Source organism: Rhamphochromis longiceps, linkage group LG17, assembly GCF_057381845.1.
Source record: "Rhamphochromis longiceps isolate RC_006_pf linkage group LG17, R_longiceps_female_GT1.1, whole genome shotgun sequence".
Lineage (NCBI taxonomy): Eukaryota > Metazoa > Chordata > Actinopteri > Cichliformes > Cichlidae > Rhamphochromis > Rhamphochromis longiceps.
In genome coordinates this window covers 14,790,740-14,816,886 of record NC_140573.1, presented here as the reverse complement: position 1 = coordinate 14,816,886, position 26,147 = coordinate 14,790,740, and the positions used below count along the sequence as shown (strand labels likewise).

At 43.8% G+C, this 26,147-nt stretch overlaps 2 protein-coding genes across 2 annotated transcripts; one reads left to right on the top strand and one right to left on the bottom strand.

Annotated features, from left to right (window-relative positions):
• Positions 1-258: 258 nt before the first annotated feature.
• On the bottom strand, positions 259-10,102 carry LOC146649437 (uncharacterized). The gene is made up of 3 exons (XM_085386682.1): positions 5,328-10,102; positions 3,257-4,100; positions 259-796 (listed from the first exon to the last, which is right to left on the bottom strand). Exons 1-3 carry the CDS (start codon positions 8,833-8,835, stop codon positions 709-711), a joined length of 4,440 nt encoding a protein of 1,479 aa, XP_085242808.1. The 5' UTR covers positions 8,836-10,102; the 3' UTR covers positions 259-708.
• Positions 10,103-19,978: 9,876 nt separating this feature from the next.
• Positions 19,979-25,794, top strand: LOC146649436 (uncharacterized). The gene is made up of 3 exons (XM_085387589.1): positions 19,979-21,027; positions 21,086-21,679; positions 25,767-25,794. The coding sequence occupies exons 1-3, from the start codon at positions 20,078-20,080 to the stop codon at positions 25,792-25,794; spliced, it is 1,572 nt and encodes a 523-aa protein (XP_085243715.1). The 5' UTR covers positions 19,979-20,077.
• Positions 25,795-26,147: the final 353 nt, after the last annotated feature.

The following is a 26,147-nucleotide window of genomic DNA, read 5'->3' as shown; positions in this document are numbered from 1 at the left end:
CTACATTCAGGGGAAACCAGAGTATCTCATCTTAAATAACATATGGTTAATATATTCTGTAATTTTATAAATGTTAAAAGTGGGGCCATGTGTTACCATCAATATGATTGAGAAAATTCAAGAAAATAAGTGACAGTCGTGACAATCATAACATTATACAAAACAAATATACTGCCATAGCTTTCTTTATTCCCCTTGCCATCAATGGGATATTTCCAAAGCAAAAAAACTAATCCCATCATACTGTCTGTTGAAAACTTTATCATGGTCATAGTTGTAATCCTTTGGCTTTTTTTGGTGTAATTACAGTGACTAGTTTTAGAATTGCTGTCAGTGAATCACATATAACAAAAATCCCAAGTAACTAGTTTGGTTGTCTATTTCTGTATGTATATTTCTGTTCCTATTATTGCACTATTACATTTTTTCAAGACATTTGTATAATGAGTTTAATAAATAGATAAATATATTTGTGGGTAAATATTAAATAGATATTACACTTTATAAGTCACAAGGGTAATTGTTTGTTAAATAGTTATCCATGCTAAGGTTTACCCAGCAGGTTTAACCTTTTACTTACATCTGAAGTGAATGAAACTTAAATCCCAACTAAACAGGAAAAGAAGAAGTAAACAGTAAGATAAAACAAAAACATCATCCTTTCACAGTTTTAGTGTTTTTATGGGGTTTCCATCCATGATTTACCATTTAATAGATGGTAAAGACAAAGAGTGCCACTAATAGAGGGATTACATTCATTCTGACAGAGGATGCGTGACTTGTTGTCGTCGTGGATGTTATAGCTGTTGAAGTCAGTTTAGTGATTGTTGTTGCAGCTGTTGTCATGGTTGGAGCAGCTGTTGGTGGTGGTGGAGCAGCAGTTATTGTTGTTGGAGCAGCAGTCTTTGTGGTTGGAGCAACTGTTGTTGTTGTTGTTGTTGGAGCAGCAGTTGTTGTGGTTGGAGCAGCTGTTGTTTTGATTGGAGCAGCAGTTGTTGTGGTTGGAGCAGGTGTTGTTGTTGTTGGAGAAGCTGTTGTGGTTGGAGCAGCTGTTGTTGTGGTTGGAACAACTGTTGTTGTGATTGGAGCAGCTGTTGTTGTGGTTGGAGCAGCTGCTGTTGTTGTTGGAGCAGCAGTTGTTGTGGTTGGAGCAGCTGTTGTTTTGATTGGAGCAGCAGTTGTTGTGGTTGGCGCAGCAGTTGTTGTGGTTGGTGCCGCAATTGTTGTGGTTGGAGCAACTGTTGTTGTGGTTGGAGCCGCTGTTGTTGTGCTTGGTGCCGCAGTTGTTGTGGTTGTAGCAGCGTTTGTTGTGGTTGGAGCAGCTGCTGTTGTGGTTGGAGCAACAGTTGTAGTGGTTGGAGAGGCTGTGGTTGTTGGAGCAGCAGTTGTAGTGGTTGGAGCAGCCGTTGTAGTTGTTAGAACAGCTGCTGATGTGGTTGGAGCAGCTGTTGTTGTGGTTGCAGCGGCTGGTGTTGTGGTTGGAGCAGCAGTTGTAGTGGTTGGAACGGCTGTTGTTGTGGTTGGAGCAGCAGTTGTTGTTGTTGGAGCAGCTGTTGTTGTAGTTGGAGCAGCTGTTGTTGTGGTTGGAGCAACTGTTGTTGTGGTTGGCGCAGCAGTTGTTGTGGTTAAAGCAGCTGTTGTTGTTGTTGGTGGAGCAGCAGTTTTTGTGGTTGGAGCAGCTGTGGTTGTGGTTGGAGCAGCAGTTGTTGTGGTTGGAACAACTGTTGTTGTGATTGGAGCAGCTGTTGTTGTGGTTGGAGCAGCTGCTGTTGTTGTTGGAGCAGCAGTTGTAGTGGTTGGAGCAACTGTTATTGTGGTTGGAGCAGCAGTTGTTGTGGTTGTTGCTGCAGTTGTTGTGGTTGGAGCGGCAGTTGTTGTGGTTGGAGCGGCAGTTGTAGTGGTTGGAACAGCTGTTGTTGTGGTTGGAGCGGCTGTGATTGTGGTTGGAGCAGCAGTTGTTGTTGTTGTAGCAGCTGTAGTTGTTGTTTTTTCCGCAATTGTTGTGGTTGGAGCGGCTGTTGCTGTGGTTTGAGCGGAAGTTGTTGTGGTTTGAGCGGCTGTGGTTGTTGTTGGAGCGGCAGTTGTTGTGGTTGGTGCCGGAGTTTTTGTGGTTGGAGCAGCTGTTGTTGTGGTTGGAGCGGCTGTTGTTGTGGTTGGAGCGGCTGTTGCTGTTGTTGTTTCCGCAGTTGTAGTGGTTGCAGCAGCTGTTGTTGTTGTTGGAGCAGCAGTTGTTGTGGATGGAGCGGCTGGTGTTGTGGTTGGAGCAGCTGTTGTTGTGGTTGGAGCGGCTGTTGTTGTTGGAGCCGCAGTTGTTGTGGTTGGAGCAGCTGTTGTTGTGGTTGCAGCAGCAGTTGTTGTGGTTGGAGCAGCTGTGGTTGTTATTGGAGCAGCAGTTGTAGTGGTTGGAACGGCTGTTGTTGTGCTTGGAGCAGCAGTTGTTGTTGTTGGAGCAGCTGTTGTTGTAGTTGGAGCAGCTGTTGTTGTGGTTGGAGCAGCTGTTGTTGTGGTTGGAGCAGGTGTTTTTGTTGTTGGAGAAGCTGTTGTGGTTGGAGCAGCTGTTGTTGTGGTTGGAGCAGCAGTTGTTGTGGTTGGAGCAGCTGTGGTTGTTGTTGGAGCAGCTGTGGTTGTTGTTGGAGCAGCTGTTGTTGTAATGGTTGGAGCAACTGTTGTTGTTGTTGGCGCCGCAGTTGTTGTGGTTAAAGCAGCTGTTGTTGTTGTTGTTGGAGCAGCAGTTTTTGTGGTTGGAGCAGCTGTGGTTGTGGTTGGAGCAGCAGTTGTTGTGATTGGAGCAGCTGTTGTTGTGGTTGGAGCAGCTGCTGTTGTTGTTGGAGCAGCAGTTGTAGTGGTTGGAGCAACTGTTATTGTGGTTGGAGCAGCAGTTGTTGTGGTTGTTGCTGCAGTTGTTGTGGTTGGAGCGGCAGTTGTAGTGGTTGGAACAGCTGTTGTTGTGGTTGGAGCGGCTGTGGTTGTGGTTGGAGCAGCAGTTGTTGTTGTTGTAGCAGCTGTAGTTGTTGTTTTTTCCGCAATTGTTGTGGTTGGAGCGGCTGTTGCTGTGGTTTGAGCGGAAGTTGTTGTGGTTTGAGCGGCTGTGGTTGTTGTTGGAGCGGCAGTTGTTGTGGTTGGAGCAGCTGTTGTTGTGGTTGGAGCGGCTGTTGTTGTGGTTGGAGCGGCTGTTGCTGTTGTTGTTTCCGCAGTTGTAGTGGTTGCAGCAGCTGTTGTTGTTGTTGGAGCAGCAGTTGTGGTTGGAGCAGGTGTTTTTGTTGTTGGAGAAGCTGTTGTGGTTGGAGCAGCTGTTGTTGTGGTTGGAGCAGCAGTTGTTGTGGTTGGAGCAGCTGTGGTTGTTGTTGGAGCAGCTGTGGTTGTTGTTGGAGCAGCTGTGGTTGTTGTTGGAGCAGCTGTTGTTGTAGTGGTTGGAGCAACTGTTGTTGTGGTTGAAGCTGCAGTTGTTGTTGTTGGAGCAGCTGTGGTTGTTGTGATTGGAGCAGCTGTTGTTGTGGTTGGAGCGGCTGGTGTTGTGGTTGGAGCGGCTGGTGTTGTGGTTGGTGCCGCAGTTGTTGTGGTTGGTGCCACAGTTGTTGTGGTTGGAGCTGCGGTTGTTGTGGTTGGAGCTGCGGTTGTTGTTGTTGGAGCAGCAGTTGTTGTTGTTGGAGCAGCAGTTGTTGTGGTTGGAGCAACTGTTGTTGTGGTTGGAGCAGCAGTTGTTGTTGTTGGAGCAGCTGTGGTTGTTGTTGGAGCGGCAGTTGTTGTGGTTGGAGCTGCAGTTGTTGTGGTTGGAGCAGCAGTTGTTGTGGTTGGAGCAGCAGTTGTTGTGGTTGGAGCAACTGTTGTTGTGGTTGGAGCAGCAGTTGTGGTTGGAGCAGCTGTGGTTGTTGTTGGAGCGGCAGTTGTTGTGGTTTGTGCCGCAGTTGTTGTGGTTGGAGCAGCTGTTGTTGTGGTTGGAGCAGCTGTTGTTGTGGTTGGAGCAGCAGCTGTGGTTGTTGTGGTTGGAGCAGCAGCTGTGGTTGTTGTGGTTGGAGCAGCTGTGGTTGTTGTGGTTGGAGCGGCAGTTGTTGTGGTTGGAGCGGCAGTTGTTGTGGTTGGAGCAGCTGTTGTTGTGGTTGGAGCAGCAGCTGCAGTTGTAGTGGTTGGAGCGGCAGTTGTTGTGGTTGGAGCGACAGTTGTTGTTGTTGGAGCGGCAGTTGTTGTGGTTTGTGCCGCAGTTGTTGTGGTTGGAGCAGCTGTTGTTGTGGTTGGAGCAGCTGTGGTTGTTGTGGGAGCAGCTGTGGTTGTTGTGGTTGGAGCAGCTGTGGTTGTTGTGGTTGGAGCAGCTGTTGTTGTGGTTGGAGCAGCTGTGGTTGTTGTGGTTGGAGCAGCAGCTGTGGTTGTTGTGGTTGGAGCAGCTGTTGTTGTGGTTGGAGCAGCTGTTGTTGTGGTTGGAGCAGCTGTTGTTGTGGGAGCAGCTGTGGTTGTTGTGGTTGGAGCAGCTGTGGTTGTTGTGGTTGGAGCAGCTGTGGTTGTTGTGGTTGGAGTGGCAGTTGTTGTGGTTGGAGCGGCAGTTGTTGTGGTTGGTGCTGCAGTTGTTGTGGTTGGAGCAGCTGTTGTTGTGGTTGGAGCGGCAGTTGTTGTGGTTGGAGCAGCAGCTGCAGTTGTTGTGGTTGGAGCGACAGTTGTTGTTGTTGGAGCGGCAGTTGTTGTGGTTTGTGCCGCAGTTGTTGTGGTTGGAGCAGCTGTTGTTGTGGTTGGAGCAGCTGTTGTTGTGGTTGGAGCAGCTGTGGTTGTTGTGGTTGGAGCAGCTGTGGTTGTTGTGGTTGGAGCAGCTGTGGTTGTTGTGGTTGGAGCAGCTGTTGTTGTGGTTGGAGCAGCTGTGGTTGTTGTGGTTGGAGCTGCAGTTGTTGTGGTTGGAGCGGCTGTTGTTGTTGTTGGAGAAGCAGTTGTTGTGGTTGGAGCGGCTGTTGTTGTTGTTGGAGAAGCAGTTGTTGTGGTTGGAGCGGCTGTTGTTGTGGTTGGAGCAGCAATTGTTGTTGTTGGGGCAGCTGTGGTTGTGGTTGGAGCAGCAGTTGTTGTGGTTGGAGAAGCAGTTGTTGTGGTTGGAGCGGCTGTTGTTGTGGTTGGAGCGGCTGTTGTTGTGGTTGGAGCGGCAGTTGTTGTGGTTGGAGCGGCTGTGGTTGTTGTTGGAGCAGCTGTGGTTGTTGTTGGAGCAGCTGTTGTTGTAGTGGTTGGAGCAACTGTTGTTGTGGTTGAAGCTGCAGTTGTTGTTGTTGGAGCAGCTGTGGTTGTTGTGATTGGAGCAGCTGTTGTTGTTGTTGGAGCAGCAGTTGAGGTTGGAGCAGCTGTGGTTGTTGTTGGAGCGGCAGTTGTTGTGGTTGGAGCTGCAGTTGTAGTGGTTGGAGCGGCTGTTGTTGTGGTTGGAGCGACAGTTGTTGTGGTTGGAGCAGCTGTTGTTGTGGTTGGAGCGGCTGTTGTTGTGGTTGGAGCGGCAGCTGTTGTGGTTGGAGAAGCAGTTGTTGTGGTTGGAGCGGCTGTTGTTGTGGTTGGAGCGGCAGCTGTTGTGGTTGGAGCGGCTGTTGTTGTGGTTGGAGCGGCAGTTGTTGTTGTTGGAGCGGCAGTTGTTGTTGTTGGAGCCGCAGTTGTTGTGGTTGGAGCGGCTGTTGTTGTTGTTGGAGAAGCAGTTGTTGTGGTTGGAGCGGCTGTTGTTGTGGTTGGAGCAACTGTTGTTGTGGTTGGAGCAGCAATTGTTGTTGTTGGGGCAGCTGTGGTTGTGGTTTGAGCAGCAGTTGTAGTGGTTGCAGCAGCTGTTGTTGTTGTTGGAGCAGCAGTTGTGGTTGGAGCGGCTGTGGTTGTTCTTGGAGCTGCAGTTGTAGTGGTTGGAGCGGCTGTTGTTGTGGTTGGAGCGACAGTTGTTGTGGTTGGAGCAGCTGTTGTTGTGGTTGGAGCGGCTGTTGTTGTGGTTGGAGCGGCAGCTGTTGTGGTTGGAGAAGCAGTTGTTGTGGTTGGAGCGGCTGTTGTTGTGGTTGGAGCGGCTGTTGTTGTGGTTGGAGCGGCAGCTGTTGTGGTTGGAGCGGCTGTTGTTGTGGTTGGAGCGGCAGTTGTTGTTGTTGGAGCGGCTGTTGTTGTTGTTGGAGAAGCAGTTGTTGTGGTTGGAGCGGCTGTTGTTGTGGTTGGAGCGGCTGTTGTTGTGGTTGGAGCAGCAATTGTTGTTGTTGGGGCAGCTGTGGTTGTGGTTGGAGCAGCAGTTGTAGTGGTTGCAGCAGCTGTTGTTGTTGTTGGAGCAGCAGTTGTGGTTGGAGCGGCTGTGGTTGTTCTTGGAGCGGCAGTTGTTGTGGTTGGAGCGGCAGTTGTTGTGGTTGGAGAAGCAGTTGTTGTGGTTGGAGCGGCTGTTGTTGTGGTTGGAGCGGCTGTTGTTGTGGTTGGAGCGGCTGTTGTTGTGGTTGGAGCAGCAGTTGTTGTGGTTGGAGCGGCTGTTGTTGTTGTTGGAGAAGCAGTTGTTGTGGTTGGAGCAACTGTTGTTGTGGTTGGAGCAGCAATTGTTGTTGTTGGGGCAGCTGTGGTTGTGGTTGGAGCAGCAGTTGTAGTGGTTGCAGCAGCTGTTGTTGTTGTTGGAGCAGCAGTTGTGGTTGGAGCGGCTGTGGTTGTTGTTGGAGCGGCAGTTGTTGTGGTTGGAGCGGCAGTTGTTATGGTTGGAGCAGCTGTTGTTGTTGTTGGAGCGGCAGTTGTTGTGGTTGGTGCCGCAGTTGTTGTGGTTGGTGCCGCAGTTATAGTGGTTGAATCAACTGTTGTTGTGGTTGGAGCGGCAGTTGTTGTGGTTTGTGCTGCAGTTGTTGTGGTTTGAGCAGCTGTTGTTGTGGTTGGAGCAGCTGTTGTTGTGGTTGGAGCAGCAGCTGTGGTTGTTGTGGTTGGAGCAGCAGCTGTGGTTGTTGTGGTTGGAGCAGCTGTGGTTGTTGTGGTTGGTGCCGCGGTTGTTGTGGTTGGAGCAGCTGTTGTTGTGGTCGGAGCCGCAGTTGTAGTGGTTGGAGCAACTGTTGTTGTGGTTGGAGCGGCAGTTGTTGTGGTCGGAGCAGCAGTTGTAGTGGTTGGAGCAGCAGTTGTTGTGGTTGGAGCGGCAGTTGTTGTGGTTGGAGCGGCAGTTGTTGTGGTTGGAGCGGCTGTTGTTATGGTTGGAGCAGCTGTTGTTGTGGTTGGAGCGGCTGTTGTTGTTGTTGGAGCAGCAGTTGTTGTGGTTGGAGCGGCAGTTGTTGTGGTTGGAGCGGCTGTTGTTGTGGTTGGAGCAGCAGTTGTTGTGGTTGGAGCGGCTGTTGTTGTTGTTGGAGAAGCAGTTGTTGTGGTTGGAGCGGCTGTTGTTGTGGTTGGAGCAACTGTTGTTGTGGTTGGAGCAGCAATTGTTGTTGTTCGGGCAGCTGTGGTTGTTGTTGGAGCAGCAGTTGTGGTTGGAGCGGCTGTGGTTGTTGTTGGAGCGGCAGTTGTTGTGGTTGGAGCGGCAGTTGTTGTGGTTGGAGAAGCAGTTGTTGTGGTTGGAGCGGCTGTTGTTGTGGTTGGAGCGGCAGTTGTTATGGTTGGAGCTGCAGTTGTTGTGGTTGGAGCGGCAGTTGTTGTGGTTGGAGCGGCTGTTGTTGTGGTTGGAGCGGCAGTTGTTGTGGTTGGTGCCGCAGTTGTTGTGGTTGGTGCCGCAGTTATAGTGGTTGAATCAACTGTTGTTGTGGTTGGAGCGGCAGTTGTTGTGGTTTGTGCTGCAGTTGTTGTGGTTTGAGCAGCTGTTGTTGTGGTTGGAGCAGCTGTTGTTGTGGTTGGAGCAGCAGCTGTGGTTGTTGTGATTGGAGCAGCTGTGGTTGTTGTTGGAGAAGCTGTGGTTGTTGTGGGAGCAGCTGTGGTTGTTGTGGTTGGAGCAGCTGTGGTTGTGGTTGCAGTGGCAGTTGTTGTTGTTGGTGCCGCAGTTATAGTGGTTGAATCAACTGTTGTTGTGGTTGGAGCGGCAGTTGTTGTGGTTTGTGCTGCAGTTGTTGTGGTTTGAGCAGCTGTTGTTGTGGTTGGAGCAGCTGTTGTTATGGTTGGAGCAGCAGCTGTGGTTGTTGTGATTGGAGCAGCTGTGGTTGTTGTTGGAGAAGCTGTGGTTGTTGTGGGAGCAGCTGTGGTTGTTGTGGTTGGAGCAGCTGTGGTTGTGGTTGCAGTGGCAGTTGTTGTTGTTGGAGCGGCAGTTGTTGTGGTTGGTGCCGCGGTTGTTGTGGTTGGAGCAGCTGTTGTTGTGGTCGGAGCTGCAGTTGTAGTGGTTGGAGCAACTGTTGTTGTGGTTGGAGCGGCAGTTGTTGTGGTCGGAGCAGCAGTTGTAGTGGTTGGAGCAACTGTTGTTGTGGTTGGAGCGGCAGTTGTTGTGGTCGGAGCAGCTGTTGTTGTTGTTGGAGCGGCAGTTGTTGTGGTTGGAGCGGCAGTTGTAGGTGTTGGAGCAACTGTTGTTGTGGTTGGAGCGGCAGTTGTTGTGGTCGGAGCGGCAGTTGTTGTGCTTGGAGCGGCAGTTGTTGTTGTTGGAGGAGCAGTTGTAGTGGTTGGAGCAGCTGTGGTTGTGGTTGGAGCAGCAGTTGTTGTTATTGGAGCAGCAGTTGTAGTGGTTGGAGCAGCTGTGGTTGTGGTTGGAGCAGCTGTGGTTGTTATTGGAGCTGCAGTTGTAGTGGTTGGAGCAGCAGTTGTTGTGGTTGGAGCAGCAGTTGTTGTGGTTGGAGCAACTGTTGTTGTGGTTGGAGCAGCTGTTGTTGTTGTGGTTGTTGCCACTGTAGTTGTGGTTGGAGCAGCGGTGGTTGTGGTTGGTGCTGGAGTGGTCGAGGGTGAATTACAGGTTGGTCCTGTTGTTATCGTACCAATGCTCTTCATGAAAGGTAGAGATTTCAAGCTTGAGGCAGCTGCACACAGGTTTGTAGATGCACATCCGTAAGCTGGGAAAGTGCTGGTGCTGTCGGTCACTGCAGATGAAAAATGTTTGTCATGATGTCATTACATATCATATTTAAAGCATTAGTTAAGACATCTTAAAAATAATTTTTCTGATATCCAGTGTTAAATCCTCCCAATTCTTTTATTCTTTGGGCTGAAGGAAGGACAATACTCGGTGTATAAATGTTCAATCAACAATGTTTTATTCCATACAATTCAACATGAGCACAAACCATCCGGATGGGGAGACATGCATGCAGAGGGGCACAGCAAATCTCAAAATGGTGGAGCGTTACCCAAAGCTTTTATAGCCTCTGTTGACCCCCACCTAGTCTCAAAAAGCCTAAACTTACATACCCTCTAACTCTCAGTGAGCCTGTATTATGACCTTGGCTCCCTGTCTTTCTGACATAGAGAAAGGTGGGGGTAGAACTTCTGTGGAATGTGGTCTGTCTCCTCCACTATCAGAAAACAAGGCCTTCTGCACACAATATTCTCTTCTTAACTCAGCAGTATGACATGCAATGAAACAGTGTAAATCATTCACAGTAAATCAACAGTATAGGATAATATAGACATATCTAATAAATCTAATGATTTTCACAATTTCTTAATCCAGAGGTATAATGCAAATTAAAACTACATACTAATTATACTCTCTATAATATGGAGTAGGGTGTGGCTTACAGTAGTATAATGATTCACACAGTTCGATTATAGGGATAGGATAACATATGATAAAATAAGAATCTTACACCAGTAATATTCATTATTATGTTGGTTTAGTGCCTTTTGGTAAGTCATAAGTCATGGTAAATGGTAAAACAACTGATACATTTATTGTTGTCTTCTACTTTAATAAAGCCCCCAATTTAATTTTTCCACCAAGTCATATTTACCAGTTCAGACACACATTTACTTTTCCCTGCTCCAGTCTGTTGTCCCAAAATGTTTTAAGAGGGCCACCAGCATCCCTGTCCCAAGAAAAACTAATGTGAGCTGCCTAAATAACTATCACCCAGTAGCACTCACATCCATTGTGTGAGTGTTTTGAGCGCATAGTTAAAGCTCACATCACACCTTTACTCCCTGCTTCACTCGACCCCCTCCGTTTGCCTACAGGCCAAACAGATCTACAGACAACGCAATTGCATTCCACACTGCCCTCTCGCATTTGGACCAGAAAAACACATATGTGCGGATGCTGTTCATAGACAGCATCCGCATAAGCCCCCTGCTTACACCCTGTTCACCCACGACTGTACACCAACACATAGCTCCAACACCATCATCAAATTTGCAGACGACACCACCATCATTGGCTGCATTTCTGATGGAGATGAGACAGCATACAGGGCAGGGGTGAGAGCCCTGACATCATGGTGCCATGACAACAACCTCCTGCTTAATGTCAGCAAAAACAAGGAGCTCATTGTGGATTACAGGAGACTACAGAGAAGAAGGCACACGCCCATTCACATCGAAGGAGCAGAGGTGGAAAGAGTCAGCTTCTTCAGATTCCTAGGCATCTACATTTGCAAGGATCTGAGTTGGTCACACCATGTTGGTGTGATCACAAAAGCAGCAAGACAGCAGCGCTTCTTCCTCCGGCGCCTGAGAAGATTTGGCATGAACTCTGCATGAAGAAGACGCAGCGGATACTCTCTGATCCCAAGCACCCCAGCCTTTTCACACTCCTGCTGTCCGGCAGATGGTTCAGAAGCATTCAGAACCGCACTAGCAGACACAGGGATAGTATTTACCCACAAGCCATCAGGCTTTTGAACTGCTGACATTCTTACACCAGCTGTCGTCATGGTGTAAGGCCAATAACCTCCTCCTCAACACTTCAAAAACCAAAGAACTCATAATAGACTTCAGAAGGAAAAAGGCAGAGACCCAACCACTATTCATTAATAGGGACTGTGTAGAAAGGGTGGCAAGCTTCCGCTTCCTGGGAGTCAACATAGAGGAGAACCTTTCCTGGAGTGCGAACACCTCCGAGCTGCTGAGAAAGGCCCAACAGAGACTGTACTTCCAGAGAATTCTCAGGAGGAATAACATCATACAGAGATTGCTGGTGTCCTTCTACAGAGCCACCATTGAGAGTGTTCTAACCTATTGCATATGCATCTGGTACACTAGCTGCACAGTGGCTCAGAGGAAAGCACTCCAAGGGATCATTAACACTGCCCAAAAGATCACTGGCTGCCCTCTCCCCACACTGGAAGATTTACACCCGCTGTCTTAAAAAAGCCCAAAACATCATAAAAGTTACCTCACATCCTGGCCACTCCCTGTTTGAACTGTTGCCCTCAGGCAGACGGTACAGAGCAATCAGTGTAAGGACTAATAGGCTCAAACAGCTTTTATCCAACTGCAATAACACGTCTGAATACTGCTACAAAAAACTGTCCATCACGCCACTCTTGTATTAATCTGTGCGCTGACTGAAGCATGTATGTGGGAATGTATGTGAATGTTTGTTGATACTTCTTATTAGTACTTTAAGCATTCTATTTATTTTATTATTGAATTTTATTGTTTTATTTATATTTTGATATTGTTAGGGTTGATGCATTGATTGGGAACCATTTTTAATTTTATTGTACCTGTGACAATGACAATAAAGATTCTGATATCTGACCATTACACACTCCCTACAATTACTAGACTTTACACACTGCCACTTTATATCCTCACTGCATACTTTTTGCACAACTCTAAATACGAAACTGTAAATTCTGAACAACTGTCTCAAATTCTGTTAACAAATAACAAAAAACTAAAGTATTAATATTATCTTTATTATTATCATTATTATTATTATTGCTGTTGTTGTGGTTATTTTCTTTTAAAATATAACTGCAGACTTATATATGTTCATATAAAGTTGAGGAGCACGAGCCAAAGAATTTCACTACAGGTAAATGTGGCTACACTGTTTATATGTACATGACAATAAAACTTGAAACTCAGACAGCAGTTTTACAGTTAGCCTTTTTTGTGCTCTCTAACTGTTGTGCGCAACACTTATAATGCATGAGGTTAATTTGATGTTCAGAATCTTTCATGTTGACATGTGAATTCTAACCAAAAAATGTATAAGAAGACAAACATGCCTGTGTAGTAGCCTGTGACAATCCAAACATGTACTCAGAGTATTATAATTAAAATGGTTTCCTTTTTTATGCACTAACACTCCTGTCACAGCAATTATTATTAAATATATTCTGTTACATTTTATTTAGAGCTTCTTATTATTTTTTAGTCAAAAGAAAATCATGAAGCTACACTGTAGATCAACTGTAGAGTTGTGGGCATTGACCATCATTATTGGTTTGCAAATGGTTAGGGAAATGCTTTGTACCTATCTTCAATATCTTTCACATAAAGAGTAATCTAAAATCTGTTTGTGTTCTGTTTGCTGAAACTCAAAATCTCACTGCAGTGACCCGAGAACACCACTAAAGGGTGTAGTTGTTTGTTTAACATTTCTAATGCCACTGGTAAACATTTTTTAATCAGAGAGAAGAACAGAGCCTGATTTTCAGTCAATTTTTATAGTGACTTTCACGTTTATGAAAACATGTAGTTACAATTTCAGAAGCCACTGTGATTCCCTTTTAGTGAATAGTGTACCTACACTGGGTGTTCTATTTTCGTGCGGGGAATACTTGTTAACTAATACATATATATAATTTCATGAACTAATTATCAAATCCTGACCTTCATCTTCAAAGATTTAAGGTACAAAATAAAATGTCTTACACATACTGATGAAATGCTTCATAATGTTGCCACTGACTAATTTTTTTTAAAAAAGAATATGTTTTGAATTTATTTTAGGTATAAAAGCCAATTTAAAGATGATCTTTGTTAAAGTATATATGATGAAGACTCACTCATTGATTGAAAGCATTGGTCCTCCACTCCCTGACACTGTATTGGAGTGTCGCACAGAGGGGTGGAACAAATGTTACATAGTCGGCCATTACTTGACTGAGGAGCAGGAGCTGTAAAAGAAAAGAGCATCATTTCATTTCAGAACTGAGAACATTTCAGCAAATATCAGAATATTGTTTCTTATTGCGTCTTTAATAAAACACTTATAGATTTGTACTTACCATCCAGAGTTTGTGAGTTGCAGTTATCTGTGTTGCAGCACGTGGCAGATGCAAGAGCACTTTGAACACCCATGTTAATTGAAAATATCTGAGAGCTCGTAACTGGACACAGGGAGGAAGATGCACATGCCTTGTAGATTTGTGTTGCCGTATTTCCAGATGAAGTAGCTGCAAATTCAAAGTGTATTTTATTAATGTTGATGGAAAGTACACATAATTTCAAAGTCATTGAAATTTACTGAAGTTTATTACATAATATTTGATTTGATATACCTTTAGTCCCACAAGGGGAAATTTCATAATATGAAGAGAAGATTACCTAAAATAGTAGCTGTAACACACATGGTCTCTGAAGAACATGGAAGTAGTGCTGTGCTTGAACACGTCTGATCTGTGCAGGTTTGACACTCAAGGGCTCCAGCTGCAATCAGGAGAGAAACAATAAAAGGATTGAAGTTATAATGAAAAATGAAAGGTTTTAAAATACCCCAGTATACTGGCATAATTAAAGAATCGTTATCTCTTTGATTTCTTTACACTGTTACACAGATTGATAAAATGCAGTTAATCTCTTTAACATGTGTGTGTGTATAAATATTTTTAATAAAGTCGACATGAAACACTACATTAAAGTTAATTTAAGGTTAATCTATTAAGGGTAATTTACACCATGGAGGCCTGCTCTAAAAACCTTCCAACATTTAACAGTTTGTGAAACTATATTTAAAATGTTATAATTTTTATGGCATGTGTAGCACCACCTAGTGTGAGAAAAGAATCTACCGCAATATGAAATCTTAAGGTGGACTTTAACTGCCAGTTATCTCTGGGTTAAACCTGTTTTCCCAATCACAAACAGTTGCTATTCTTGTTGTTGTGATGCGACACCATTGTTTCAAACATTTTGCCTTTATAGAGCCACTGTGATCTGCAAATTATAATGCAGATGTAATATCACTGGACTCATGGCTCACTTGTACTTTTGTTGTTCCTGCTAATCTGTGATGTTGATAAACCAGGTGACCGATCTGTTCAGTGAAATTATTCAGACAGATGCTTTATACTGCTGCAGCAAAACGTTATGTTTTGTTTTGTTTTTTCTTCTGAACTGAAGCTACTTAATGCTTTGCTATATCCAAGATGTATCCAATACAATGTATTGGGATTTATTTTCTGGTTTTTAAAGTGAGCTGCAGCACTCTTCATTTTGGGAAAAGCTCCCCTACGGTAAGATGATTGAGTGGCTCCAAGTTTTTTCCTGTGTCTCTTGCCTGTAGCTCCCCTCTAAAAGCAATCTTGCATCTACATATATTTGCTTATCTGAGTGTAGAACCTAAGAACACGTTCTGATTTTCCTTCACTCCAAACTTGAGAAAAGAGCTGTCTTCCCAGTTAAGGACACTATGAAGAGATACTAGTATCACATTATGCACACTTATATTACAATGAGCATAAAGAATGTAGTTACATAACACCTGTCATAATGCACCAGGAACCAACACTGCTCTTGTTTTCCAATTAGTGAATTTCCTGGAAAGTGTCTTAAATGTTTTCACTTTGTGAATAATATTTCTTAATGCAGAATGATAGAACTTGGTTTAATCCTTGCCAGATTTATGGACAGAAACAGTAAGACATAATATGGCTTATGTCTTTCCTCCTTGGCATTTTTGTTTTAACACACAGAGTGCATTTAGAAGTACCTCCTTTTCCTAACCTGACATTTACCTGACAAATATTCAAGGTTGGGTAGGGGAATCATTTATAAAAAAAAATTGAATCAAATTGAATTGAAACCTTTTTTTGTTAATAGGTTATTACTCGCTCCCTCAGCGACCCTACCTGGTCTGCTCATTTCTTTGAGATGTTAGTTTGGGCTCCTCCTGGCAGAACACTGTATATTACTGAAGTGAACTTGCTGGGTCTTTGCATCTAAATTACACCACACTGCTAGCAGATCACCCTGTGAATACTTCACCATAATAATTTGACCTGTGCAGGATAACTGCTCCATAGTCTATACATTAAATCTTATTTTCTTTTATTTACCTGCTGGATAGTTACTGAGTGTAACGCCTTTCCTCCACTTTGTTTAACGACTGAAGTAGAATTTCCTCTATCGATCACTTTATCCCAATCAACTCTAATTAGAAGTTAAAATAATGATCATTCTAAAGAAATTATAATTAACCTTTGGCTGGAAAAGTATAAGTGTAGCTTGAATTGGAAAATAACCACTACCTACTTTCTAGGAAGCATTTTCACAGAAATGTCCACTTCCCAGTTTTGCTCAGCATGAAGTAGAACTTATCCACTCAGTGAAATGATTTGGCGAAAGTAAAAGATTTCCACATCAGTTTGCCAAACAGATTCAGAAACAGAATTTATAAACTAAAACAAAATGTATGGCATATCTTTCTCAGAGCCTCTTGGGTTTTTTTGGTTTGGTTTTTTTTTGTTTGCTTGTTTGCTTTTTAATTGGGTGTATCACACTCATTGATCGGTTTTCTCTACATATATGCTGACAGATATTTGGTTTCCTGATAATGCTTTGAGAGAAAACTTAGTTATGTTTGTGGTGTGATGCTCATGTAGTTACCTAATCTTGTAAACTGTTTGGATGTTCTTGGAAAAGGACATTTAATATCTATATAAAATAAACTTTAAGGTTTTATTTTTCTTTTATTGTAAAATTTAGACTTTAAATGTTTAAATTAAATCCTGAATGATAAGGAAAAGAGCAGTTACCTGTGCTGGAGAGTGCCCAAAGGACAATTAGAGCAGTCAGCTTCATTGTGATGAACAGGTCAGTTCTGCAGATTAGTTTCCTTGGACTGTGATACTAAATCTCAGGAGCACTCCCACACTTTATATACTGAACAGGTGAGCTCAGGATTGGGTGTGTTTACATTTTTACAGCATGAACATTCAGACATTCATCTCCTCTTTTGTCAAATCATTCTGCTAACGCACTTTACCACACCCTGTGTTCAATTGTGCATTTAAACAAAAAGGGTACGCAACAGCTTTTTAATTTCTAAATATAAATGAATGAGTACGATTTCCTATGATGCGTCACTGAGCCTTCATTTTCTCTTTTGCAATGTAAATTTTATTTTTATTTTCCGTGTTTTGCATTTCTTTATTCACTAAATTAATATGAGTCCATGATTACTTGTCATAGTTGTAAAAACCTGTAGAGTAAGGAATGAATAGTCATGGTGAGATCTTTTCTACATCACACTACATGAAATATTGCACAGCATTATTTTAGAAATCCCTCAACACCTTTTGAAGATTTAATGTACATTTATGTACAGTTTAACATACAGATGTATTTATTCCTCACTACTGTTTTCTAAAGGCTTAGTACAGCAAACAAAGTTTTGGCTATAATGGCACTAGCCATGGATGCTTGTCTGTCCCGCTGTAGTTAGTGTAAACCCATAATCAATGCAAGTTTTTCACTGGAGCTACAAACAGTCAAAGCTTATATGCAAACACACATCCTATGTCTATAACTTACAGAGACAGTGTGAAATCAAGTTTCAATTATGCTCTTAATTTATCATGATGCTTTTCCCCCCTCGTGATTAAATGCACTGCTATTCTTGTTGTTGTGATGCGACACCATTGTTTCAAGCATTTTGACTTTATAGAGCCACTGTGATCTGCAAATTATAATGCAGATGTAATATCACTGGACTCATGGCTCACTTGTACTTTTGTTGTTCCTGCTAATCTGTGATGTTGATAAACCAGGACAGAGGTGTAAAACTACTCCAGCAGCAGATGTGGCAGCAGTTTCTCTTTGAGTATCACATTATTATTTGAAGGAACTGCACTTTTACTCCATTGCTGTAGTTAACTATATATTAGCTCAAACATTTCTGTTTTATTTTTCATAAACTGAAAAGTATATTTTGCACTTTGTTCATTTTGCTAATAACATGTTACTTTGACAGTTTGCACACATCACCAAGTACAGATGATACTGTGACTCTAATAAAAGCTTAAAATATTTGAAAGTATTTGGTGTAATAAGTTAAATAATAGCAAACACGGGAATTGTTATTCTCACAGCACAGTTCTGCTTTCTGATGACATTGCTGCACCCTCTCTTGTTGAGGTATAATCTATTTATATCTTAATAATAGCATGGTGGAAATCAAACATAAGATATTCTTTGTATCGGGTCTGCGTGTGTGTCACAGGCACACACACCCCTGACCTAGGCACGTCATGTTTTGTTTTGCTTTTTTCTTTTTTTAGATTTTGGCTTCTGTTTTGTGTGTGTTTTGTGCATCTGTAAAAGGACAACAAAGAGTGTTGATTTTCATGCAGAATGGTTTTATTTTAGATTCTGGTTGTTCTTGTTGTTCAATAGCTGTTTTCATGAAACTCTTTAATCTTTGAACTGAAGCTACTTAATGCTTTGCTACATCCAAAATGTATCCAATACAAAATATTGGGATTTATTTTCTGGTTTTTAAAGTTAGCTGCAGCACTCCCTTACGGTAAGATGATTGAGTGGCTCCAAGTTTTTCCTGTGTCTCTTGCCTGTAGCTCCCCTCTAAAAACAATCTTGCATCTACATATATTTGCTTATCTGAGTGTAGAACCTAAGAGCATGTTCTGATTTTCCTTCACTCCAAACTTGAGAAAAGAGCTGTCCTCCCAGTTAAGGACACTATGAAGAGATACCAGTATCACTTTATGCACACTTATATTACAATGAGCATAAAGAATGTAGTTACATAACACCTGTCATAATGCACCAGGAACCAACACTGCTCTTGTTTTCCAATTAGTGAATTTCCTGGAAAGTTTCTTAAAGGTCATCTGGATCCGGTCTTTTATCAGTTCCCAGAGTCAGAACCAGACACGGAGAAGCTGCATTCAGCTTTTATGCTCCTTATATCTGGAACAAACTCCCAGAAAGCCTCAGATCAGCTGAAACACTCAGTTTATTTAAATCCAGGTTGAAGACTCACCTGTTCTCAGCTGCATTTGAATAAAGCACCAAATCCACACTTTTAAGCTTAAATTTCAAAACTTACACTAACTACTGATCTTATCTATTTCTGATTTTATCTGCTTTGATTTTATATACTGTTTTGTTTGTTTGTTAAGCTTAAATTTCAAAACTTACATTAACTACTGATTTTATCTACTGTTCTGATTTTATCTGTTTTGATTTGATATACTGTTTTGTTTGTTTGTTTGTTTGTTAAGTGGGTTTAGAGCTCTGGGTAGCTCCCCAGCTGGGTCTAGACTGGGTCTAGAGAGTATTTTAAATTCAGGGAATTTAAAATAGAAAGTAGCTCGTCCACAGAAGGACTGGTAGCTCCCCTTACGATGAGGGTTCAGATCGCGCGAACAGGTGTGGGATTAGAGCTCTGGGTAGCTCCCCAACTGGGTCTAGACTGGGTCTAGAGAGTATTTTAAATTCAGGGAATTTAAAATAGAAAGTAGCTCGTCCACAGAAGGACTGGTAGCTCCCCTTACGATAAGGGTTCAGATCGCGCGAACAGGTGTGAAATGTGTGTGTTTAGTTAGTTTGTTTGTTTGCTTGTTTTAATCAATTTTAAATCATGCTTTTTATTTGTTTTTGTTTCTAATGTCTCTGTAAAGCACTTTGAATCACCTTGTTGTTGAATTGTGCTATACAAATAAATTTGCCTTGCCTTGCCTTGCCTTAAATGTTTTCCCTTTGTGAATAATATTTCTTAATGCAGAATTCCTTGTATTCTGGGGCCTCTGGATGTCTGTGGCCTGGATCTCCTCCATACCTGCTTCATGCCCTGGGGGACGGGGCTATGGCTCCCCTCACTCCCTAGCAGATCGTTACATGGAGAAACCTTTGGAATACAAGCATGCTGATCCACACAGACGCGAACTACACCTTTCTTGGCTGCTGCCTTAAAGCACATTGTGCGCTGTCTATCTTGCATGCTGCACAATAGCGTTTAATATTTAGTATCTACTGTTATCTACTGCTAGCTAGTTTATTGTGATGGTGCTGTATTTATTATGTTGCTCTTTTTTTTTTTTTTGCGTTCTCTTCTGTTTTTTTTTTCTCCATACAGGTGATCCAGGTGTTTTGTTTGTTTTTCTTTCTTTCTTTCCCCCTTTCTCACCGTCTCTTCTCCCCTCTGTTTTTCTTTCTCTCCCTCTCTTTCTTTCATTCTTTCTCCCTGTCCTATCCCCCAGTCATGTCTGTCCCATTTGTAACAACCGAAAATAAAATAAATATATAATTATAATAAAGGTCAATCAAATGGACCAATATGGCAAGGCCATGATGATCCACTTGGTAAAATAAATCCGCTTGGAATCTTTCTTGGCCTTAAGACAACAATTCTGATGGCTAAAGATCCAAACGGGACACAAAAAAAAGAAAAAAAATGTGTTAATTGATTAATTTTGGATAATGTTTATGAGCTTTGATGGGACCCATGAGAATGTTTTTGTATAATAGTATTTTGAATGAAATTCATTATAAGATGATTATAATATGTTATGATTTGTTTGGTTATTGGTTTATTGATTGTTGTATAAAATATGGCATTATTTGACTTTGTTATTTATGGATTTATTGATTTTGTTTTATCATGGCAGTCGAACGCTGTTTAAATTTAATATTGAATGATAATTTATGTTTTTGACCTTGTTTAGGTCAGGTTTTCTTTTTCTTCCGCGATCACAGCCCTGATCAGCGCGGAATGGCGAGCCACCCGGCCACCGTTGCATTGCGGTAGGAATCGTGAACCTATGGACTGAGTTTGACTGTTGACACATGACCTATCACAGGTCCATGGAACTAAACTAAATCTCATACTGGACTAAACCTCATCCCACCTCCGTTTTGGAACCTAATAAGCTGTTTTGTATTGTCAACATTATTTTTGTTTATATATATATATATATATATATATATATATATAGCTGGATAGCGTAGTGGTTAGACTACACGCCTTTGGAACAGAGGATCGCAAGTTCGATTCCTGCCTGGGGCGTCTGTATCCAGTAAGGGTCCTAAGGCTAGACCCCCTATGCTAAGCAAGCCTACCGCAGACATGAGCGAGACAGATAAATATGAAGGCATGCCGGCTCGGACGTCGCCCGGATCAACAAGGTCCGCGTCAGGTGTTGAGGAACCAGGGCACCCTGACGAAAAGTGGGCTACTGGAACAAGAAGGCATCGGTGGGCAAGAGACGAAAACAGGGCGTTGTTGGAATGCTACTACGCAAGTAACCCTGGCGGAAGGGGCTACATGAATAGGCTGAGGGACCTATGGATTCTTCGATACCCAACATCCACAATGACGGCGAAACAACTAGTAGCTCAGTGTTCCAACATTCGAAAGAAGGGACTGCTCTCACAGCTAGAGATTGACGAGGTACAACACAAATGCTACGGCAAGGAGGAGTCAGGACGCCAGGTCAGGGGGGCGATATCATCACCCCCACCCGAGATTGGGTACATAGCCCCAAGTGCGATAGGAGAAGGATCGTTAAGTGCGAGAGGAACTGACCTGAAAGATAGGATCATGGCCAAGCTTGAAACCTGGATCCCCCGTAGCCGGTTACCAAGATTACGTGAAGTACCCTCAGAAGGTCTGCTAGATGATGTTAATGCAGCACTACGGACGATACCTACAACCACGATTACCGACACTAACAAGCTGATCTACAATACGGCAGCAGTGATCAGTGAGATGCTTGGCTACAAGTTGAACAGCCACAAGGGGCAGTACCCTCCATGGAGAAGGAGGCTAGAGGGCAAGATCAAAGTAGCACGGAGGGAGGTTAGCCAACTAACGGAGTTGCAGAAAGGTGCGACAAAGAAGGTGCATAAGAAATACAGCAAGCTGTCCATACCTGAGGCCTTAGAAACTGCCAAGCAAAGACTCACAGCCTTGGCCAGCCGCTTGAGAAGGTACACCAGAGAGATAGAAGGCAGGAGAATAAACCAGCTGTTCTCCACAGAACCAGCAAAGGTGTACTCTCAGTGGCAAGGGAACAATAAGAGAACAGCACCACCAAGGCTGGAGACGGAGCATATGGGAGAAGGACGCAACCCATAACGGCAATGCTCAGTGGCTAGTGGATCTGAGGGCAGACCACAGCAACCTCCCCGAACAGGATCCAGTAACCATCACAGTGGCAGATATCCAAGAAAGGGTCTCCAGTATGAAGAGTTGGACAGCACCAGGGCCCGACATGGTTCACGCCTACTGGCTAAAGAAGCTGACTGCACTCCACGAGCGTCTAGCAGCACAAATGAACCAGCTGCTAGTTAACGAGAGACACCCGGAATGGCTAACCGAAGGTCGGACGGTCCTGATCCCCAAGGACCCCAAGAAGGGACCGGTCCCCTCCAACTACCGACCAATAACCTGCCTCAGTACTACATGGAAGCTCCTGTCAGGCATCATATCGGCTAAGATGAACAGGCACATGGGTCAATACATGAGCGGGACACAGAAAGGAATTGGCAAGAATACCAGAGGCGCAAAACACCAGCTACTGGTAGACAGAACAGTCAGCCGAGACTGCAAGACCAGACTGACCAACCTGTGCACTGCCTGGATTGATTACAAGAAGGCCTATGACTCAATGCCCCACAGCTGGATACTGGAATGCCTAGAATTGTACAAGATCAATGGGACCCTAAGAGCCTTCATCAGGAACTCAATGGGGATGTGGCGTACAACACTAGAGGCCAACTCCAAGCCCATAGCACAAGTCACCATCAAGTGCGGGATCTACCAAGGAGATGCTCTGTCCCCACTGCTGTTCTGCATAGGCCTGAACCCCCTCAGTGAGATCATTAACAAGACTGGCTACGGATACCGACTACGGAACGGAGCAGTTGTCAGCCACCTCCTGTACATGGATGACATCAAGCTGTATGCCAAGAGTGAACGAGACATCGATTCACTGATCCACACTACCAGGCTATACAGCAATGACATTGGAATGTCGTTCGGACTGGAGAAGTGTAGTCGGATGGTAACAAAGAGAGGGAAGGTAGTCAGAACTGAGGGGATTGAACTACCAGAAGGCAACATTGCAGACATAGAGGACAGTTACAAGTACCTGGGGATCCCGCAGGCGAATGGGAACCATGAAGAGGCCGCTAGAAAAGCTGCAACCACCAAGTACCTGCAGAGGGTCAGGCAAGTCCTGAGGAGTCAGCTGAATGGTAAGAACAAGATCCGGGCCATCAACACCTATGCCCTGCCCGTGATCAGGTACCCTGCTGGGGTAATAGGCTGGCCAAAGGAGGAGATAGAAGCCACTGACATAAAGACAAGAAAGCTCCTTACCATGCATGGAGGGTTTCACCCCAAGTCCAGCACCCTGAGGCTGTACGCTAAGCGGAAGGAAGGGGGCCGGGGACTGGTGAGTGTCAGCACCACAGTCCAGGATGAGACAACGAACATCCAAGAATACATTGGGAAGATGGCCCCAACTGACCGAGTGCTCAGTGAATACCTCAGGCAGCAGAAACCCAAGAAAGAGGAGGGAGATGAGGAACCATCATGGAAGGACAGGCCCCTGCACGGTATGTACCACCGGCAGATAGAGGGGGTGGCTGATATCCAGAAATCCTACCAGTGGCTGGACAAAGCTGGACTGAAAGACAGCACAGAGGCACTAATCATGGCAGCACAAGAACAAGCTCTGAGCACAAGATCCATAGAGGCTGGGGTCTATCACACCAGGCAAGACCCCAGGTGCAGGCTGTGTAAAGATGCCCCAGAGACAATCCAGCACATAACAGCAGGGTGCAAGATGCTAGCAGGCAAGGCATACATGGAACGCCATAACCAAGTGGCCGGCATAGTGTACAGGAACATCTGTGCCGAGTATAACCTGGAAGTCCCGAGGTCAAAATGGGAGATGCCCCCAAGGGTGGTGGAGAATGACCGAGCTAAGATCCTGTGGGACTTCCAGATACAGACGGACAAAATGGTGGTGGCTAACCAACCGGACATAGTGGTGGTAGATAAACAGAAGAAGACGGCCGTAGTGATCGATGTAGCGGTTCCGAATGACAGCAATATCAGGAAGAAGGAACACGAGAAGCTGGAGAAATACCAAGGGCTCAGAGAAGAGCTCGAGAGGATGTGGAGGGTGAAGGTAACGGTGGTCCCCGTGGTAATCGGAGCACTAGGTGCGGTGACTCCCAAGCTAGGCGAGTGGCTCCAGCAGATCCCGGGAACAACATCGGAGATCTCTGTCCAGAAGAGCGCAGTCCTGGGAACAGCTAAGATACTGCGCAGGACCCTCAAGCTCCCAGGCCTCTGGTAGAGGACCCGAGCTTGAAGGATAAACCGCCCGCAGGGGCGTGCTGGTTGTTTTATATATATATATATAAGGGGTGCAACGATACACAAAATTCACGGTTCGGTTCGGTTCGATACTTTGGTGTCACGGTTCAATATTTTTTCGATAAAAAAAAAATGTTCCTGACTTTTTTATTTGTCATTTATTAAAATTATAAATATATTTTTTAACTCAAAAGTACAGTTTTTAAATTCAACCCTAACCCTTGTGCGTGTTTTTTATTTTGACAGCGAATGCGCACCTGCGGACCACTTATGTGCAGCCCTGGTTATTTAGCTCGTCATATTGCAGCCACAGAAATTCTTTTGTCCATGAAACCATAAAGCTGCACTTTCTTTTTGCCTTATAGTCTGATTTGTCATAACTTTTCCGTTTTGTGGTAAGCTTTTCTTTGGCTGTCACTTCTTCACCCTGACCTGTCTTATTTGGCTCAGCAGAACTAAAATATATATCCTGCTGCTTTTACACACGCACTCACATAACGCTCAGCGATTCTCTGCGCGATCAACCTCTCACATGTTTAAGCTTGCTGCGGGGGATTTCACTTGTCATGTTTGCGTAGTAAGCTAACGATTGATAAGACGATGTCAGAGGAATTGGTGCACAAATTATCATCACTCACAGATCAGTGCTGCAAAAGAATGCAAAAGCACTGACATATATTTTTCCTTCCTACAATAGCCCGACGGGGAGGGTAGAGATAGATTTTGGTAGCCCGACTGGAAATATCGCTAGCCCCGGGACGTTGGGGTAGCGATATTGCGAGCCCTGTATCTGATTGAGGAATCACTCATCTTTGGAAAAGAGAGTTTATTACAGAGAAATGGCTCTTTCCAAAGTAAAAGCTATACTATACGCTTCTTCTGGGCTATAGTCTCAGCAGCATATTAAACATATCAGGTCCCCATAAGGAGAATCATGTGCTAACGGCTGTCTAAATGACTCGGGTAAAGTTTGTAGCATGCCTGCTTGTTGTTTTTGTCTGCTTCCACTTGTCTTTGCACTAGGATGATGTCGGCGTAAATGTGCAGTCATATTCGTTGTGTTCCCACTAGTGCTTTCAGGTTAATCTCGTTGAAATGACCTTAACGCCACAACACGGCAAATCTCCGTTAACGAGCTACCCCTGATCACCAGGTGCTCTTGGGCGTGCATGGGGCTGGACAGCCAACACGTTAACGAGCTAACTGCGCTAACACACTAGCTCCCACCCATGTAATTGAGCATTGCATGGCACATCCAACATACTGTTTTACTTTAGTCCATGACGCGCTTACCTTCAGGGTCATATGTCACATGAAAACCAAAATAATTCCAAACGCCAGATCTGAATGAGGGTGGGGGAGGTTCAATTTGCCATGTTGCAAGGAGAGCTTAACTTCTGTCTCGCTAGCTTGCCCTGCGTTCTTCCTTCTGACAATGCTGTCTGTGTTAAGCGCTCAGTGGATCTGCGCTCGACAGTGCAGCCTAGGCGGAGTAGTCGAACGCAGATTCACTGAGTGCTCAACACAGACAGCATCGTCAGAAGGAAAGTTGATAAAATAAATTACAAATTTTGTATTGTTCGATACATATGCGTACCGAACCGAAAGCACTGTATCGAATGGTTAAATATATATACGAATATCGTTGCACCCCTAATATATATATATATATATATATATATATATATATATATATATATATATATATATATATATATATATATATATATATATATATATGTATATGAAGAAAAATCCGCTTCCCATTTTGTAATAGGAAGTGATATTGATTCATCTGTTTTAGAAAACATTCTGTATAGTTTTGACAGTAATTTGGGGGTTATAAGAGCAAGAAATTGTACCACACTTGGTGGTGTTTGTAAATCAACTTAACCAGGTTTATATTTCTTTTTTTTTACTATGGATTTAATTTGTTGATATTCTAATAATCTTTTTCTGTTGATCCCATATTGTGTCATCTAAGAAGGTATGTTTTAGCCATCCTGAGATAAACTGAAGCTGTTGGCTAGGAAGTAGTGTTGAAACTATATCCTGGGTAGGGTGAACGGTCCCCTCAATGGTCTTCTCATAGGGGATTTCTGAATCGCTCTTTGTCTGGTCCCTTACCCAGGGCCAATTTGCCATGGGAGACCCTACCAAGGGGGCAAAAGCCCCCTGCCAACATAGCCCCTGTGATCCCTGGGACACACAAACCCCTTCACCATGATAAGCTTTATTTAAAAAATGTGATTTATTTACAAAACTACTGGTTTAAAATAACATAAAACAAAAATTGCAGTTAAAAATAACAGTTAATAACATGACAGCAAATGAGAGGGGCTATGATTGTGCTTGCCTTTCAAACACAAAGACAGGATTGTATTTTTTTCCTGTGTTTTAGGTCCTTCACACCTTTCAAGAGCAACTAATATTAAATTGTATGTTCTATGAATGTTTTAGGGAGTCTGCCCCTAAGTCACCAGACACTTTGTCAGAGCTTGCATCACTGAATTTTCCTTCTCCAGATTCAGAAGAGTTCCACCTCCTTTGTGGCCTATTGCTAATGACCTTTTCTTTGTTGAAGCCATCCATCCATCAGCTGCTGACCTCTCTCCAGCGGAGTCTCCTTTTTGGTTTCCATAATGTTTAAATTATCAAATGATTACTATTAAATCACGTTCTTTTGAATTCTTTTGGCGAAAGAGAAAGACTGAACTCAGAGTGGTAAAGCTCAAAAAAATCTTTATTTTTTACATTTCTGGAAATGGAGACAGAACACACA